This window comes from Macaca mulatta, chromosome 7 (assembly GCF_049350105.2).
Source record: "Macaca mulatta isolate MMU2019108-1 chromosome 7, T2T-MMU8v2.0, whole genome shotgun sequence".
NCBI classification, from domain to species: Eukaryota; Metazoa; Chordata; class Mammalia; order Primates; family Cercopithecidae; genus Macaca; species Macaca mulatta.
The window spans coordinates 149,264,476-149,281,348 of NC_133412.1; the positions used below are offsets into that span (position 1 = coordinate 149,264,476).

Consider the following 16,873-nt stretch of genomic DNA (forward strand, 5'->3'; position numbering starts at 1 on the left):
CCCCCAAAGATTAGCATTATCATTATTGTTTCCTTCAGACAGAATCGCAGCTGGTTTTGCCACCGCACATTGTGTAGGGAAGGAATGATTCGGTCATAACTCCTGAGGGTAATTGGAGACGAATATGTCTTATGTACACAACAAAGGCGCCAGCCTTTCTTCATAGCCTCTTTAATCCAAGGATTCTTCTCTTATCCCTGTTTTCATCCAAGCACGTCTACCCTTGGTGACATTAGCTGTGTCATTCGGACAGTGGGGGTATAGAGTTTAACTTCATGAGGACAATTAGAGGCATTGGTCCTCGGGAACGGCGTGAACTAGGAAGACAGCTTCTATCCTCCCACACAGACAGAAGGTGGCTTTGGTGGCTACTGGGTGCTCTTCCTTTAGGATTCCGTTGACTTAGAACAGGCGTTGGAAGCCTATAGCCTCCAGCAACACCAGGCTGGGGATGCCCTGGGCACCCTGCAGTGGTTTCCCCATGGTGCCTCCCACTACCCATTCTGTTCCCCCCTGCCCTCCTAACCCTCATTGCTGAGTCTCCTTTATCTCTCTTTAAGGGTCAGAAACTGCAGCCTGGGAGATTCCCTTAGAGTTGTTATACCCTGTTCTTCCAGCTTGACCTACCCATTCTCCCACCTCACTTCAGCCGTCATTCTTTCTTTTTAAAAATAGTACAGTTGATAGAGTAAATTCCATGGAAAGCAGTCTATTTAAACTTTGACTGACTTTAAAAAATCATTTTTAATTTTTAAATTTTATATTATTAATTTTTTTTTTTTTTTTTTTTTTTTGAGACGGAGTCTCACTCTGTCACCAGGCTGGAGTGAAATGGCGCGATCTTGGCTCACCACAATCTCCACCTTCCGTGTTCAAGTGATTCTCCTGTCTCAGCCTCTGAGTAGCTGGGATTACAGGTGCCCACCACCATACCCAGCTGATTTTTGTATTTTTAGTAGAGATGGGGTTTCACCATGTTGACCAGGCTGGTCTCGAACTCCTGACCTCAAATGATCCACCTGCTTTGGCCTCCCAAAGTATTAGGATTACAGGCATGAGCCATTGTGCCTGGCTGAAATTTTTATTTTTTAATTGACCAAAAAAAAAAAAAAAAAAAGAATGTAGAATTCTGCTTTTGGCAGGGGGAGTTATTTGCGTTTTGCAGGAATTGCTGATTGGCTCCAAGAAACCAGTTCTTGCTGGCGAGGCTGGTGGCCCACCCTGTCAAGGTCTACATCCTGCCTCCAGGCCATTTGCCATCCTTTGCTGTTGCTCATCATGGTGCTAGATTTCTGACTTAAAATAACTCATTTAAAACAAACAAATAAAAAATCCACAATAACAGAATTGTGGAAGTTTTCAGACATACCAAAATGTAATCGCCATGTACCCAATGTTCAACTTTAATAATCATCAACATTTCGCCAGTCTTATTAGAAAACTTCAGATCAGTGTTTCTCAGAGTGTGAGTAGTGACACACTTAGATTAGAATTTTAAAATGCATATTCCTGGGCTCCCCCCAACCCACCCAGACCAGCTGATTCAGAACTCTCCCTGCCAGGCCCACCAATCTGCATATCTGACAGGCTCGGTGGATGGTTCTTATGCACACTGACATGTGAGAACCATGTGAGAACATGTGAGAACCGTAGGTACGTGTGTGTCAGCTAGGCCCTGGCACTACTCACCCACCATCACTCAGAAGGTCCTCTCGTCCTTCGTGTGAAGGGCACAGAAAAGCAGTTCTGAAGCCTGAAGCCTGAACTGCGAGGCAAGGGCATCCCTTTTTGCTCATTGGAAGCTGCAAGTGCTGACAGCTAATAGCACCAAATAAGACCCAGGGTCTCAGTCCTAAGAAAGCACTCTATAAACCAGTCAGTTTATTGCTGAAAGAAAAGAGGGCACTGAATCATCTGTATCTATTTGAATTTTAAGCCACTCGCTCAACCTGCACTTAAACTCTCAGCAATTCAATTTGGAGTGAGGCTGATATAAAGCTGTAAGAAGGCACTACAGCATCTTTGGTTCTCTCATGCTGGCTGTGGGGCTTGTCTCTAAAGAGAACTGCAGACAGATAAAGCACTTGAGATATACTAATTTTCGTCCACTTTTGAAACATTCCTCAAGATACTACCCTGGTGCATCAGACTAGTGGGCTCTTAAAAACCTTGTCTTTTTTTTTTTTTTTTTTCAGGTTTAGGAGGAAGGCTTCTGAAGAAATAGAAGAGTACGTTTCCAGTATTCTTATTCTTATGGTATCCTATGTTCATCTTGGTCAACAGTGTGGTCTTGGTGGTCATGACCTGTTCCACCTATGTTGAACACAGTGTTAGAAGTCTGGGGCTAGAATTATTTTTGCCTGCTGAATCCAAGGTTTGGTTAATCCCGCTTCCTCAACTGAAGGTCTGGACCCTTTCATTGATGCCCATGTCCTATCTCCCACTGTGTGGTTTTTAGAATTATACGTCCAGGTATCAGGGTACTGGCCCATGCCTTCTGCATTATTGATATAGATGGGCAGAAGCAACACCAGCTTCTAAGCCTTGCCTTCTCATAAGACTTATATCAGAAACGAAGGAAGTTTTCTAGATAAAGGTGGCTGTGAAGGCAGCGCCCCCAGTTTCCCACTGCTGGGGATGGAAGGAGCATTCATGTCATAGCGTTTGTGATGCTGTCCTCTGGAATAGTGCATTGCACAGCCTGCGCAGCCACACACGGCACACCCAGTGGCCTAATTAGGTTTGACCAAGTTGACAGAGAAAAGCAGGTCCAGGGACATTTTCATCTAGGAGAAAGAAAGGATACAATCAACATTTGGGATGTTCCTTTCTGTGTTTGAAACTCATTTTCTGCTCTCCTTTTCTTCTTTTTTGGGGGGCAGTTTTCGCCTCAGACCGCAGAGCCTGAATGGATCAGATTATGGAGGAGGTAAGAGGCCCTTGAAGGAAGTCAAAAGGTCTTCTAGAGAGGCCCCAGAACATTTCCTGAGCTACAGCTGAGGCACTGTTGACTGCAGCATTCCTGAAGACATTTGCAGTGGTCTCCTGACGCACGCTGACGCACATCTCCATGCCTTGTTGAATGCTGCCGCCTCTACCCGCAGTATCTCTCCCTTCTTTATCTGCTAACCCTGCTTATCCTTCCAAAGGTCAGCCAAAGCATCACCTCCCGTGAAACGTCTTCTCTTCCCATCCCACTCCCTCTCTGACCGGATGTTCTTTCTCCATGCTCCTCTAACCTCCTTGGCAAACCAACATTGTAATTACATGGCTAATACTTACTAGGTGTTGACCATATGCCAAGCACTGTCCTGCCAGTTTACACATGTTAAAGCATTTTCTCTCACCACAACCCCATAGTACTACTATTATCCGCATTTTACAGTTATGGAAACCAAGGCATGGAGAGGTTAAGTAAGTTGCCCAGAGTTGCTAAGTGAGTAGAGCCAGGATTTGAGTACAGTTAGGAGGTATTGTGCTTTAACTCTTTGTTGCCTTGATTGTTTTCCCACCAGACCTCTAAGCTTCTTGATGCAGATAACACATGTTCTTTATCTTTGCACCTCCAGTAGTTAGTTAATGACTAGCTATATAAATGCAGGGAAAACAGCACTAAAAAGGCAAGTAGCTGTGGCACAGTGGAAGCCTGTGTTCAAATATCAGGAGAAAAGATGAGGTTTGTGTGTGTCTCTAAAATCAAACCTTCTAGGGAGGAGATTATGCAGGGGATCCAAATTATTATTATTATTATTGTTATTATTATTATTATTTTTTGAGACAGAGTCTCGCTCTGTTGCCAGGCTGGAGTGCAGTGGTGCAATCTCGGCTCACTGCAACCTCCGCCTCCCAGGTTCAAGTGATTCTTCTGCCTCAGCCTCCCGAGTAACTGGGGTTGCAGGTGCATGCCACCACCCCCAGCTAATTTTTTGTATTTTTAGTAGAGATGGGGTTTCACCATGTTGGCCAGGCTGGTCTCTAACACCTGACCTCAAGTGATCCTCCCACGTCGGCCTCCCAAAGTGCTGGGATTACAGCCATGAGCCACAGCACCCGGCCCCAAATTGTCAAAGCCTTTTTTTTTTAGACACACTTATTTATAATTTTCACACTCCTTGTTTGTTTGTGTAGATCCTAGTTTCTATCTGGTATCAGTTTCCTTCAGCCTGAAAAACTTTATCATTATTTTGTAGAACAGGTCATCTGGCAAGAAATTCTGTCTGCATTATTTGTCTGAAAATGTCATCCTCAACTTTTTACCAGACATGGAATTCTAGGCTGACAATTTTTTTTTTTAGCTTTTTAAATAGTTATTTTATTGTCTTTGGCTTTCTTTGTTCCCTCCTTCCCTTCCTCCCTCCCTTCCTTCCTTCCTTCTTTCCTTTTCCTCCTCTCCCCTCCCCTCCCCTCTGTTTTCTTTCTTTTTTTTTGAGAGAGGATCTCACTCCATCATCCAGGCTGGAGTGCAGTGCTACGATTTTGGCCCACTGCAACCTCCACCTCCCGTGTTTAAGTAATTCTCCTGCCTCAGCCTCCTGAGTAGCTGGGACTACAGTTGTGCGCCACCACACCCGGCTAATTTTTGTATTTTTAGTAGAGACAGAGTTTCACCATGTTGGCCAGTCTGGTCTCAAGCTCCTGACCTCAAGTGATCCCCCCGCCTGTAATAGGCGTGAGCCACCTCGCCTGGCCTACATCGTTTCTGATGAGAAGACAGTTGTTATTCTTGTCTTTGTTCCCCTGTATGTAATATATCTTTCCCCCATCTGCTTTTAAGATTTCTTCTCCTTTATCAGTTATTTTCAGCAATTTGGTCATGATGTGCCTTGGTGTGGTTTTCTTTGTGTTTATCCTACTTTAACGTCTTGAGTCTGTGGATTTATGGTTTTCATCAGATTCAGAAAATGTTAGCCAATATTTCTTTAAATATATTTTTCTTCCCTCCTACTCCTTCTAATTACGAGTTTGCATGTCCACACAATTGTCTCCACAGGTCACTGAGGCTTGGTGTTTTTTATTTTCAGTCTACTTTTTTCCTCAGTGCTTCAGCTTGGATCGTTTCTATTGCTATGTAACTGGTCTTGTCCTCTACAGTGTCTGGTCTGCTGTTAAGCCTATCTAGTGAATTGTTATTTCACCTATTTTTTTCAGTTCTAGAAGCTCCATTTGGTCCCCTTTTATGTATCTTCCATTAATCTTCTCATTCTGTGTACATTTTCTTTCATCCTTGATAGTAACATTTATATAGACTGAGTATCCCTTAATCCAAAATGCTTAAGACCAGAAGTGTTTCGGATTTCAGATTTTTTTCAGATTATGGCATATTTGCATTATGCTTATCTAGTTGAGCATCCCAAATTCCAAACTCCAAAATCTGAAATGCTCCAGTGTACATTTCCTTTGGGCATCATGTCAGTGCTCAAAAAGTTTTGGATTTTAGAGCATTTTAGATTCTCAGATTAGGGATACTCAGCCTGTACTAGCTCTTTTCATGTTCTTTTGCTGCTAATTCCATATATCTGTCTTTTCTGAGCCTGTTTCTATAACTGATTTTTCTTCTGGTTACAAGTCATATTTTTCTGCTTCTTTACATGATTCATAGGTTTTGATTGGATGCTGGACATTGTGAATATCATTATGTTGAGACTCAATCTTGTCTTCCTTTCAAGACTGACATACAGACACTCTTCAACTTACAGTCTGGATAAACCCATTGTGAGTTGAAAATATTGTAACATAAATCAAAATATCATAATCCATAATCCCCTCTCAAGTCAAGGACCGCACTGAACATGTGTTGCTTTTGCACCATCATAAAGTTGAAAATGCGTTAAGTTAGTCAGATGCGGTGGTTCATGCCTGTAATCCCAGCACTTTGGGAGGCCGAGGCGGGTGGATCACCTGGGGTCAGGAGTTCGAGGCCAGCCTGCCCAACATGGCGAAACCCCATTGCTACTAAAATTAGCTGGGGGTGGTGGCGGGCACCTGTAATCCCAGCTACTCGGGAGGCTGAGACAGGAAAATCACTTGAACCTGGGAGGTGGAGGTTGCAGTGAGGCAGAGGTTGCACTCCAGCCTTGGCAACAGAGTGAGACCCCATCTCAAAAAAAAAAAGAAAAAAAAAAAAAAGAAAGAAAATGCATTAAGTCAAACCATTGTAAATTGTGGAACATCTATATTTGTTTTGGTAAGCAGTTAATGTATTTTCTTAAATCAATTTGAGCATTTTGAGAATTGTTTCAAAGCTTCATTAGGGCAGGTCTAGAGTTAGCCCTAAACACTGATGCCTGGTTGTTCAATAAGATCTCTGTACTCTAGCTGAGTGGAGCTGAGCCTCCTCCAGTTCTGTATAAGTGCTGGAGATTGTTCAGCTCAACCTTTTCAGTAGTAATTGAAATATCATAATGCAACCTGCGGCCATACCACCCTGAATGCGCCAGATCTCGTCTGAAATATCATAATGCGTAACCCCCTCTAAGTCGAGGTTGTGCTCAAGTCTGCTCAGGCTTGTGGAGTTTCACCTTACAGAGACACAGCTTAGTATCCAGTCGGTCTGGACTTCTGGAGCTTTTCCTCTCCATAGCTCCCCAGTCTTTCAGACTTTGCTTCTAAAATTCCAGCCACTTAAGCCCCACTAAACTTCAGTCTCCCTTCAACTCCATGAGACCTTCATGCTACGTGTGGGGCTTCCCCACACTGTGCCAAAGTCCAGGAATGACTTCTAGTGAGCTAGGGCTTACTTCATCTGTTTTCCTGCTCTCAGGAATCAGAGTCTTAGGCTGCTTATTAGCCAGTGTCTGGAAACAGTAGTACCATGTATTTTTCCTCCAATTTTCTAGTTGTTTGTGGCAAAAGGGCAAGTCTAGTACCACATACTCTCTCATGGTTGGAAATGGAGTCTTAAAGCCTTTTTTTTGGAACACCTTTGTATGTGACTGCATACAAAGAGAATTCAGTCTGTAAAACTTAGGTAATTGTCTGATAATCACAAGACTAGGGAAAGGATCAAAAAGAACATCTATGAAATATTCTGGGATGGTGGCTAAAATGTATAATCCCAGGCCGTGCACTAATCAGAAGCTAGAGCTGGGGAATCTGCATGAATTTAAGTAAGCTCCCCAGATGAATATTTGACAACTCTGTAGGGACTGAGGACCAGCGAAGGCAGGAGTCCTGTGAAAAAGTACTTCTGCCTCATCTCATTCCGAGCAGGGATTGGGGGATGGTGAAGGTGGAAGAGTCGTTATTAGAGGTCAGAACACTCCACGCTCTAAGATTTAGTAAGACCATACTCTCATTGTTCTCCAGCCTTTTTCTTTGCTTTCCAGTATCTCTTCATGACAGATCGTCCTCCTTAGCACTACCTACTAACTTCCTTTTAGACTTCTCCACCCACTAATAATTCTCAATGACTATATTAAATATGAGATCTTGCATTTCTGTTCTCAGAGTCTGTTTTCCCAGATATGTACCTAAGATGTCTTTTGCCAGTACTAAATTGTCAGCTCAGAGATTGGTGGCTGCTGGCCACACTTGCGATCTGTCTGTCCTTGCAGACTGCTTCTTCAGCCATTGGTTACATAGGACAGTAAGGTGACCATCCAAGAGGATATACCCAAGGACGGAAGGAGGCAGAGTGTCTGCCAGACATGAGCAAAGCCAGTAGGTGGTGAAGGAGCAGTGTGCATGGAAATTGTAATGATAGAGCAACGATTCTAGAGCCTATGGTTTGAACCGGCATGAGGGAGAGTGGTAATGAAGGCTTGGTTTGAACCGGCATGAGGAAGAGTGGTAATGAAGGCTGGTTATTTGTAGTGTGGGGATCTGGCCCGTCTTAAAGGTGTGTAGAAGTGAGTATAGGGCAAGTTGTTTCCTGCAGGACGTCTTCTTTAGACAGTTTCAGTCCCCAGTTGCTCATGTTTTGTATTTGTTCAAAGCACCAAGAGACTTGTGTTTTAAGTAAGAAAGCATTAAACTCAGGAAAAAGGATTTTAGAGTTCTTTGGCAGAAACTTCTAAATGGAAACACAAGAAAACAAATTGATAATCTATAGAATTATCTGGACTTGTACTCTTCTGCAGGCTTTTCTCCACCCTACCTTGAACCTGTTCCCAACTCCCTTGAAAGGACTTCTGAAATTCTACTTTCTCTACTTTTTTCATCATGGAAATACTAAATTTCAAGGAGTAGCTGCTAAATGTTATAGCAGAATCCTCTGAGCGCTAAAGTTTACACCTGTTATAAATACACGGAATTAGAAAGTTGTACTGGCCGCCATTGGGGCATCATCACTTTAGGATCAAGTTGTTGCACCTTTAAGGAACTCTAGGACATCTTGTCCAGACCTGTTCTTTGTCATGTTAAGAAAATGAAGTGTAGAGATTATCATATAAAATAACAGGACTCAGAGAGAGAAACTCTGGTCCTCTGACTTCCAGGACACTCTGCTGTCATGCCCCAGTGTCCACCAACATCACCGTCATCATCATTTACTACCAAACACTTACCATATGCCGGCTACATTTTCTCCTTAAAACAAATCAGTAGGAAAGTTTTGAAAAATCAACTTTACTAAGGCATGATTTATATACAATAAACAATATCCTTATTAAAGTGTACCATTTAGGTTTTCACGGATGTATATACCTGTGAAACCCCTGCCACAAGATAGAACATTCCCATCCCCTAGAAGTTCCTCCATGTGCCTTCCAGTCCATCCTTCCTCTCTCTCCCTTGGCCTCAGACAACTACTGATGTGTTGTTCATGCTATAGAGTAGCTTGCAGTTTCTAGAATTTTATATAAATGGAAGCATAAATATTTACTCTTTTGCATCTGGCTTTTTTTTCCACTCGGTGTAATGATTTTGAGATTCATCTAAGCTGTTGCATACATCATTAACCTATGTATTTTCATTGCTGAATAGTATTCCATTGTATGGACATACCACAGTATGTTCGGTTGTTGATAGGCATTTAGATTATTTACTATCCCCATTTTATTTATTATTTATTTTAAAACATTTTAAGAGATGGGATCTATGTTGCCCAGGCTGGCCTCAAACTCCTGGGCTCAAGCAGTCCTCCCACCTCAGTTTCCCACAGTGCTGGACTACAGGCATATGCCACCGTGCCCAGCTCATTAACCCCATTTTAAAGCAGACTAAGGGAAAGAAAGGAAACCTTACCTAAGGTCACACAACTAATAAATGGCAGCACCATGGTTTGAATATGGATCTTGACCTCAGGGCCCTTGTTCTTAGCCTACAGGCTCTAACAAATGGTACAACTCTCAGATACACTGGCGTCTCCTTCCACAGGTAGGTATATTAATGTCAGCTTCCAGATTTGTAATATAGAGTGCCTAGAATGATTGATGGGCTGCTTAATAAAATTTCATTAAGGAAAGAAAGAAGAAAGATACCTATTTTGAAGAATACCTCTAGTGTTTTTTCCTCCTTCATAAACTTGATATGTGAAATTTGCAATTTGGCCTTTATTTTGGCCCTGGAGGTTTGAAGCATGAAACCCTTTCTTGTCAGAGAGCACTCCTGCTTTTACCCTCCAGGAGGGATGCCTCTTCTCCAACATAAATCTGTTTTCCATGCAGTTATGCTTGAGTCCTTTAATGGAAAATCAGTTCATATGTTACACTTCACACTTGACTTAGTCCATTTCACTGTATATGAATGTTTAGAATCCATTATGCAGTAGAAATCATATGTTACATATAACTAGTTTCTAGAATTATCTTTGCTCAGAGAATTACTTGGTTGGCTAGTGAAGGCTGCTCCTTTGAACTTAGAATATCCAGTGGGTGGGAAAACTCCGGAATGATTTCCCTGAATCATCCATGGATGTCCATTCAGCAATGACATTAAGCAGATCTTTGGGCACCTGTAAGGAAACATAGTGGTTCCTAATAAAATCACATCCAGGCTCTTTGAGGTGGTCTGTGCAAGGAACGCTATCACTTAGGAAGGGGCTGATCACTTTCTTACACTTGTAGGGACACGTGATTGGTGACCAGTTCCAAAGGATGAGGTGTGAATATTAGAGAATAGACATGAGGATCCAAGGTCAGGGCCCCTTCCCAGTAGACAGTCTCCTTTCACCACCAGCCTTGGAGATTAGATTTTAGTGAGGAAAGCCAGCAGCTTTTCATCAAATGCCTCCTGTGGCCTGTATTGCTCTAGATGCAAGAGTTAATGATGAATGAGACAGTCCTTGCCCTTCAGGAGCTTCTGATCCAGTAAGGAAATGCCATTCCTTCTCTTCCTTTCAGTCTTTTATAGATAACTTTCAGGAGACATGTCTCTCTCTATGTATATTTCTCAACATTCAGCCTCCCTTGCTTCATCCATGGTATGTGTTGCTTATTCTTTCCTTGGGAAGATGCACGCTGTCTTCCAGACCTCTGATGCCTAGGGATGGAAGACAAGCATTTTCTCCATCCATTCATGCTTTAGCCTTTCTAAAAGAGAGAAGAGAAAAATAGAAGAGAGGCCAGGTACAGTGGCTCACGCCTGTAATCTCAGCACTTTGGGAGGCTGAGGTGGGTGGATCACCTGAGGTCAGGAGTTTGAGACCAACCTGGCCAACATGGTGAAATCTTGTCTCTACTAAAAATTTAAAAAATTAGTCTTGTGTGGTGGTGCACACCTGTAATCCAAGCTACTCGGGAGGCTGAGGCAGGAAAATCACTTGAACCCGGGAGGTGGAGGTTGCAGTGAGCCGAGGTTACACTACTGCACTCACCACTGCACTCCAGCCTGGGAGACAGAGTGAGACTCCGTCTCAAAAAAAAAAAAAAAGAAGAAAAAAGGAGCTTTGAAGATTATGTGTGTTTTCAGAATGAGAAATGGAGAGTGAGTGACATTAGAGGTGGCTTTGGGATCTATTGCTTAACAAGAATGTACTACATGGGGACTATTTGCAAACCATGACCAGGCTACCAGCTCAGACTCCGCTAGAAGCCAGGCAAATAATGTAAACCCGTGAAACAGAAAAGTGTAAAATAAAGGATGGTGGGGCCTGTGGTGAACCCAGAGAGGAGATGGCTGGTATAGCTTAAAAGTTTTTGATTTCATGTTTTTAAAAAATGACAGAAATAATTTTTAAAAACACTTTGTAAACAGAACAAAATGTATCTGCAAGTTGGATTAGACCTTTAGGAGCTGATTTGCAAATCCTTCACCAGACCTTGTGAGGTCACTGCTCTGAAGGAGCACAAAACTTTGTTGGGGGGACAAGGCATAAAAGGTAAACGGCACTGCGAAAGTTCCATAGCTAAGACAACAGGTGAGTGGGTAGGAAAGGCAGCAAATGGTCATTCCTGTGTTCGTGGTTTACATTACTAATGGCCATGAGTTCAGAAGAGGAACTGGTCCCTGAGGGCTGAGAGCACTTCAGGAGAAAGGAAGAGTGTGTGCTGGGTCCTGAAGGATGGATAAGAGTTGACTAGCTAGGCCGGTACCGTGGCTCATGCCTGTAATCCCAGCACTTTAGGAGGCCGAGACGGGCAGATCACGAGGTCAGGAGATCGAGACCATCCTGGCTAACGTGGTGAAACCCCATCTCTACTAAAAATACAAAAAAATTAGCCTGGCATGACGGGTGCCTGTAGTCCCAGCTACTCGAGAGGCTGAGGGAGGGGAATGGCGTGAACCTGGGGGTTGGAGCTTGCAGTGAGCCGAGATCATGCCACTGCATTCCAGCCTGGGCAACAGAGCGAGACTTGTCTCAAAAAAAAAAAAGAAAAGAAAAGAAAAGAAAAGAAAGAGTTGACCAGCTAGAGAAGAATGCAAAAGGCCTTCCAAGGAAAGATGTCTGGCGTAAGAGACTCCACATGGAGAACGAATGAGGAATTCATAGTACCCAGAAGAGAAGCTGATTCTGCAGAGATAGGTTTTGATTCTGGTCCTTTCCCAACTATAGATACTCATCCTTCCCACATAGACTGCCTTTGATTAAGTTATGAAGATTGCCACTCACCTGATTTGCTGATTCTAGGTGGAATTACCCATAACTATAGCTGACACAATGCTTCAGGGAAGGGGGGATTCATGATTCAGGAGAATAGCTAGAGAATGATGGACAGCCAGAGTCCCAAATGATCTCACGGTCCCCAAATTGTAGGATGGCAAAACTGCTCTGTCTTACTGAGATGACCATCCTTCTGTGGCATAATCATCCATTCTTGCTCTTGGATTCAAGTTTACCAGCTTGCCCTAAGGCCTTTAGACTTCTTCTGTCATGGAAAGTTGTATGGTGTTAGAGAAAGAACATCAGACCTGGAGTAGGCTTGAACTCAGTCTCTACAAGTGACTTTGGGCAAGTCATGAGTTCATTTATTTATTCGTTCATTTACAACCCCTTGTTGAATATTTCTGAGTGTGATTGTGATGCATGGGGCTAAGCATGGGGATGCGATGATGATCCGAACTTCATTGTCCTTGCCCTCATCCAGTTTACAATCTATTCAGGAAAACAGGGCTTAAACAAATAGTCACACAGCAAAATAAGAAAGGACAAACTGCAACTGAGTCCCCTGAAGAACGAGTGCACTAGGTGCTGTGAGAGAAATACCTGAGACTGGGCAATTTGTAAAGAAAAAGATGCTCAACTGGCTCATGGTTCTGCAGGCTGTACAGGAAGCACAGCACCATCTGCTTCTGGGGAGCCCTCAGGAAGCTTCCACTCACGGCAGAAGGCAAAGGGGGAGCAGGCACGTCATGTGGCGAAAGCAGGAGCAAGAGAGAGAGGGCGGGGAGGCGCCACATACTTTTAAACAACCATAACTCGTTCACTGTCTCGAGGACAGCACCAAGGGAGTGGAGACTTGATTTGGACTGGGGGATGAGGGAAAGCCACTCTGGAGAAATGACTTTTAAACTTCAACTTGAGGGCAGAGTAGAGTTGTCAGAAATGGAGGGTGTGAAGTCAGGGGCCAGGGAGGAGACTCCTAGAGAGGAGGGGAGAGGAGACAGCAAGTGCAAAGTTATGTCCCCTCTCTAAACTCTTCCAGGCCTTTGTAGTCTCTTCCAGCTCTATAGCCCAATTCTCAGGAAGTCAACTCTGGACAGAAAGTGAGACTGAACATGGGCATTAAGAAGCACACTGACAGGAGCAAAGAAATTATCGTTTAAAAAAGATGAAGAACGTTCAGGTGGAATAACCTCTGAATATGCAATTAGATATGGACTCAACTTTCAAAAGTTCATCTCAGAGCTAAATTCAAGTTACAAAAGAATTTGTGAGCTCCAAAATATGTCCTTAAACAGTAGAAAGTCTCTGAAAACAGGAGCCGAAGAAAGGGACTCAGTCTTGTGTTTAACCATTGCCCTTTAGCAGAGCCCAAGACTGAGTGGAGTTGTAGCTCCCTCTCGGGAACCTGGGCGTGCCTCGCCCCCGCTGGAGAGGGCCGTGCTCCTTTGCATCCTGAGGTCCAGTTTTGGCAGAATTGAATACCTCAAAACCTTAGGAATAATAAATCCTTCTGGCTAACCAAAAAGTGTTTAAGTCCTAAACACTTGTCCTAAAGGACAAGCTGGGTTGAGCCACTTCTAGCCAGGGGTGATTGAAGACTTAATTCTGCAAGTGTAGCGATCTGGATGATCTGAAAGTGCTGAGATTAAGGGTAATTGCTCAATTTTCCATCCATGTCAACAGGGAAAACAGGTAAAAGTGGCTGAACACAGCCAGGCAATAAGGCTGGAAGAGATGTGAGATGCTAGACTGTCAATGGAATTAGAAAAATGCTATCTGTAGACGACTGTCGTCCCACCGTCTCTGCCTCTTCCCGTTCATCTGTCTCTGGGCTTTCTAACTCTCTTTTGGACTCTCTCATTTTTTGCTTAATTTTTTCACCATATCCTTCATCCCTTCTTCTTCAAACAGCAGAGTCACTCTGAGCCGAAACAGCTTTGTCACAGAAAGAAAGTAGAAAGAACTCTTTAAGAACTGATCAGTGGAAACCCTGATGCTTCAACTCCACTCTCACTTAGTAAGAACATTTCATTATGTTGGCATTGCTTCCTTAGGCTTCATATAGCATATGAGACTTCCTAGGTGTCTCATCCTAAACCTGGTTCCTTGGCCTCCCTAATTTTAAAAAAATGATTGTAACTACTTGATATCATTGGGATATGTGTCCCTGCCCAAATCTCAAGTTGAATTGTAATCCCCAGTATTGGAGGTGGGGCCTGGTGGGAGGTGACTGGATTATGGGGCTGGCTTTCACATGAATGGTTTGGCACCATCCCCTTGGCACTGTCCTCATGCTAGTGAGTGAGTTCAGGTTGTTTAAGTGCGTGGTGCCTCCCCATCCCTCCCTCTTGCTCTTGCTTTCTCCATGTGACGTGTCTGCTCCCCCTTCACTTTCTGCCATTATTGGAAGCTTCCTGAGGCCTCCCCAGAAGCAGAGGCCACTATGTTTCCTACACAGCCTGTAGAACCATGAGCCAATTAAACCTCTTTTCTTTATAAATTACCCAGTTTCAAGTATTTTTTTATAGCAATGCAAAAATGACCTAACACACTACTTCTGATGTTTTATCAAATAACACTCCTTAAACTCAATTTGTTTTCCTAAGTTCAGAGTTACTAGGACTAGACATTAAGGTCTTTCTCAGTCTCCCTAACCTTCCCTAACACATGGGCGTGTAGGAACTCCACATCCATAGGGGGAACGGGGACCGGGTGAGGTGGATTGGTGCTTACTGGTCGAAGGACTAAGCTGCCCTCTCTTTTGTCTCAGTGCTTTGTTAGATGTTGGTCTGTTTACAAGATATCGAGTAAGAAATTTGAAAAATCATTCTTTTCGGAAATAATATTGGTAATTAATGTTTGTGTTTACCATGAGCCAGGCATTATGCCGACTGCTCTACCTGCCGTACTTCAGTTAATCCTCATACTTCTAAGGAGACACAGTGATTATCACCATCTTACAGAGGAAGAAACCAAACTTTGTGAAGTTAAAAAACTCATCGAGGTCACGTGGCTAATAAGCAGTGATGTGCTCTCCAGGTGCGGGGAGAGGTCCTGATTGGTAGTGTGTGCCAAGTCTGTGGTGTAAATACTCCCACCATGATTGAATTCCAGCTCCCAGCATGACATCACTGATTCCGGAGGTGGGAAGAGATGGGCAGCAGCACCGTCACATGGTCTTTACTTCCTCTGTACAGGTACACAATAGGCACGCATAGCCCCAAGAGCACAGATAATAGGAACATGTAGTAAAATTCAAGAAGTGGTGAGTTTCGAATATTTATTACCTTTCTTTTTAATATAATCTACTTAGTTATAAGAATGTATAATTTCATCTTTAATGATGTTTCTGTTTGACAACCTGCAGGCAAAATTCCTAAGAATTTAGCAAGTGGCTCTTTGGGGCCGGTGCGAGCTGCTCCAGCATACCACAGCTGGGAAGTGGTGGCGCTGGGACTCGGACGTGGTCTTTGTGTCTCCTAACCCCCCTGCTCACAGCCCTACTTATGGAGGAAGCCTGTCTCCACCCATTTTCCAGCCGCCTGTTGCACATTGGCTCCCCCATCCTGATCCTCAGCTTTACTTCTTGGCCATGTCCTCAGTTCTATTGCTCCTATCATTGTCAAGTCTTGTCTACAGCAGGGCCTGGGCTGGATAGAGACAAACACAAGAGACCAGGTCTTTAAAGCTCTCGTGACATGAAGCAGAATCTTCAGGTTTGACTATTCCTGTCTTTTTTCCGTCAAATCCATGGAGATTACTTTTACATGATGAGTTCAAGAGTGCCTGTGCTAAATCCTTCAGAGGGGAGAACCTATTTTAGGGCTGGAGGAGTTTCACTGGGCTTGTACAGATTGCAGTGTGAGTATTGGAGAGTTGGAGAGGTTTGGTGAGAACTGAAATTCCACAGAGCACCACTGGGCCATGAGTCTTGATCAGACCTCCTGTGGCATTGGCAGGGCTAGGCCAGAGTCCCTAATTGTGCCCTGAAATGTCTTGGTCACACAAGACTTCCCGAACATACCATCACAAACATCCCTGCTCAAAACACAGTTGACAGTAGTAATATCTCTGGGGTTCCATTTTCCTTGTTATTTGAGCAGCTTGCTTGCATGCATCTGAAGAGGTAGAATGTGAAGAATGAAAACGGAAGTCTTGTGATGTGCACGCGTGCATGTTTTAAACGAAGCAGGTTGTATTAACCTTCCTCCAGGAACACAGAGAGAAAGCTCTGTCAGCATTCTGTCATGCTATAGTCTGTTAGGGGGATCGTGATTAATAGCAAATCATCCAGCATTGAGCACTGACAAAAGTAAAAGAGTATCATTATCTCTTCGGGGAGATATAATGGTATCTCCCCGAAATCATTATCAAGATCAGGGTTTGTATGCTATACCTCCTTGGATTCTGTCCTCGTTTAATACAGAAGACAGGATCAGGATAGGACAAAGCCAATCCCATTTAGTTTTGTGTGATTGTCCCAGAGGTAACTGTACGTGGCGTTTCAGCTTTCAAGAACAGGCACGAGCACTTCTCCACCTCCACACAGTTGTGACAGGAGCGGCTGAATGAGGATGCGAGCAGGAGAGCGGCCTTAGATTGATGACGACCACTGCCCAGGGAGATCTTAGACTGCTTTGATTTTTATTTGACCCGAAAAAAAAGAGAGGCTCAGTATTCTAGGGTGTCTGTTTCCAGTGACAGGAACTATATAAAGAAAAGGCACCATGTTCTCTGCAATGGAAAAAGATAGGTGTAGTTGTAGAATTGCTCCCAGTAGTCTTTGTAACCCAGAACACAGCAGGTTGTGGCCTGGGATGACTGGTGACTGTCTGTGCTCTCCTGAATAGAAGGCTGTGGTTCATTTCTCTGTTTGAAGGCTGGCAGCTA

General features: G+C 43.6%; 1 protein-coding gene across 1 annotated transcript in view; it reads left to right on the forward strand.

The window, feature by feature from the left end:
* The window catches only part of IFT43 (intraflagellar transport 43), a 97,696-nt gene that overhangs the window by 71,470 nt on the left and 9,353 nt on the right, over positions 1-16,873 (forward strand). The window contains exons 4-5 of the mRNA XM_002805123.4: positions 2,196-2,228; positions 2,883-2,929. Of these exons, the coding sequence (XP_002805169.2) occupies positions 2,196-2,228; positions 2,883-2,929 (80 nt within the window). The remainder of the gene's footprint in view (positions 1-2,195; positions 2,229-2,882; positions 2,930-16,873) is intronic.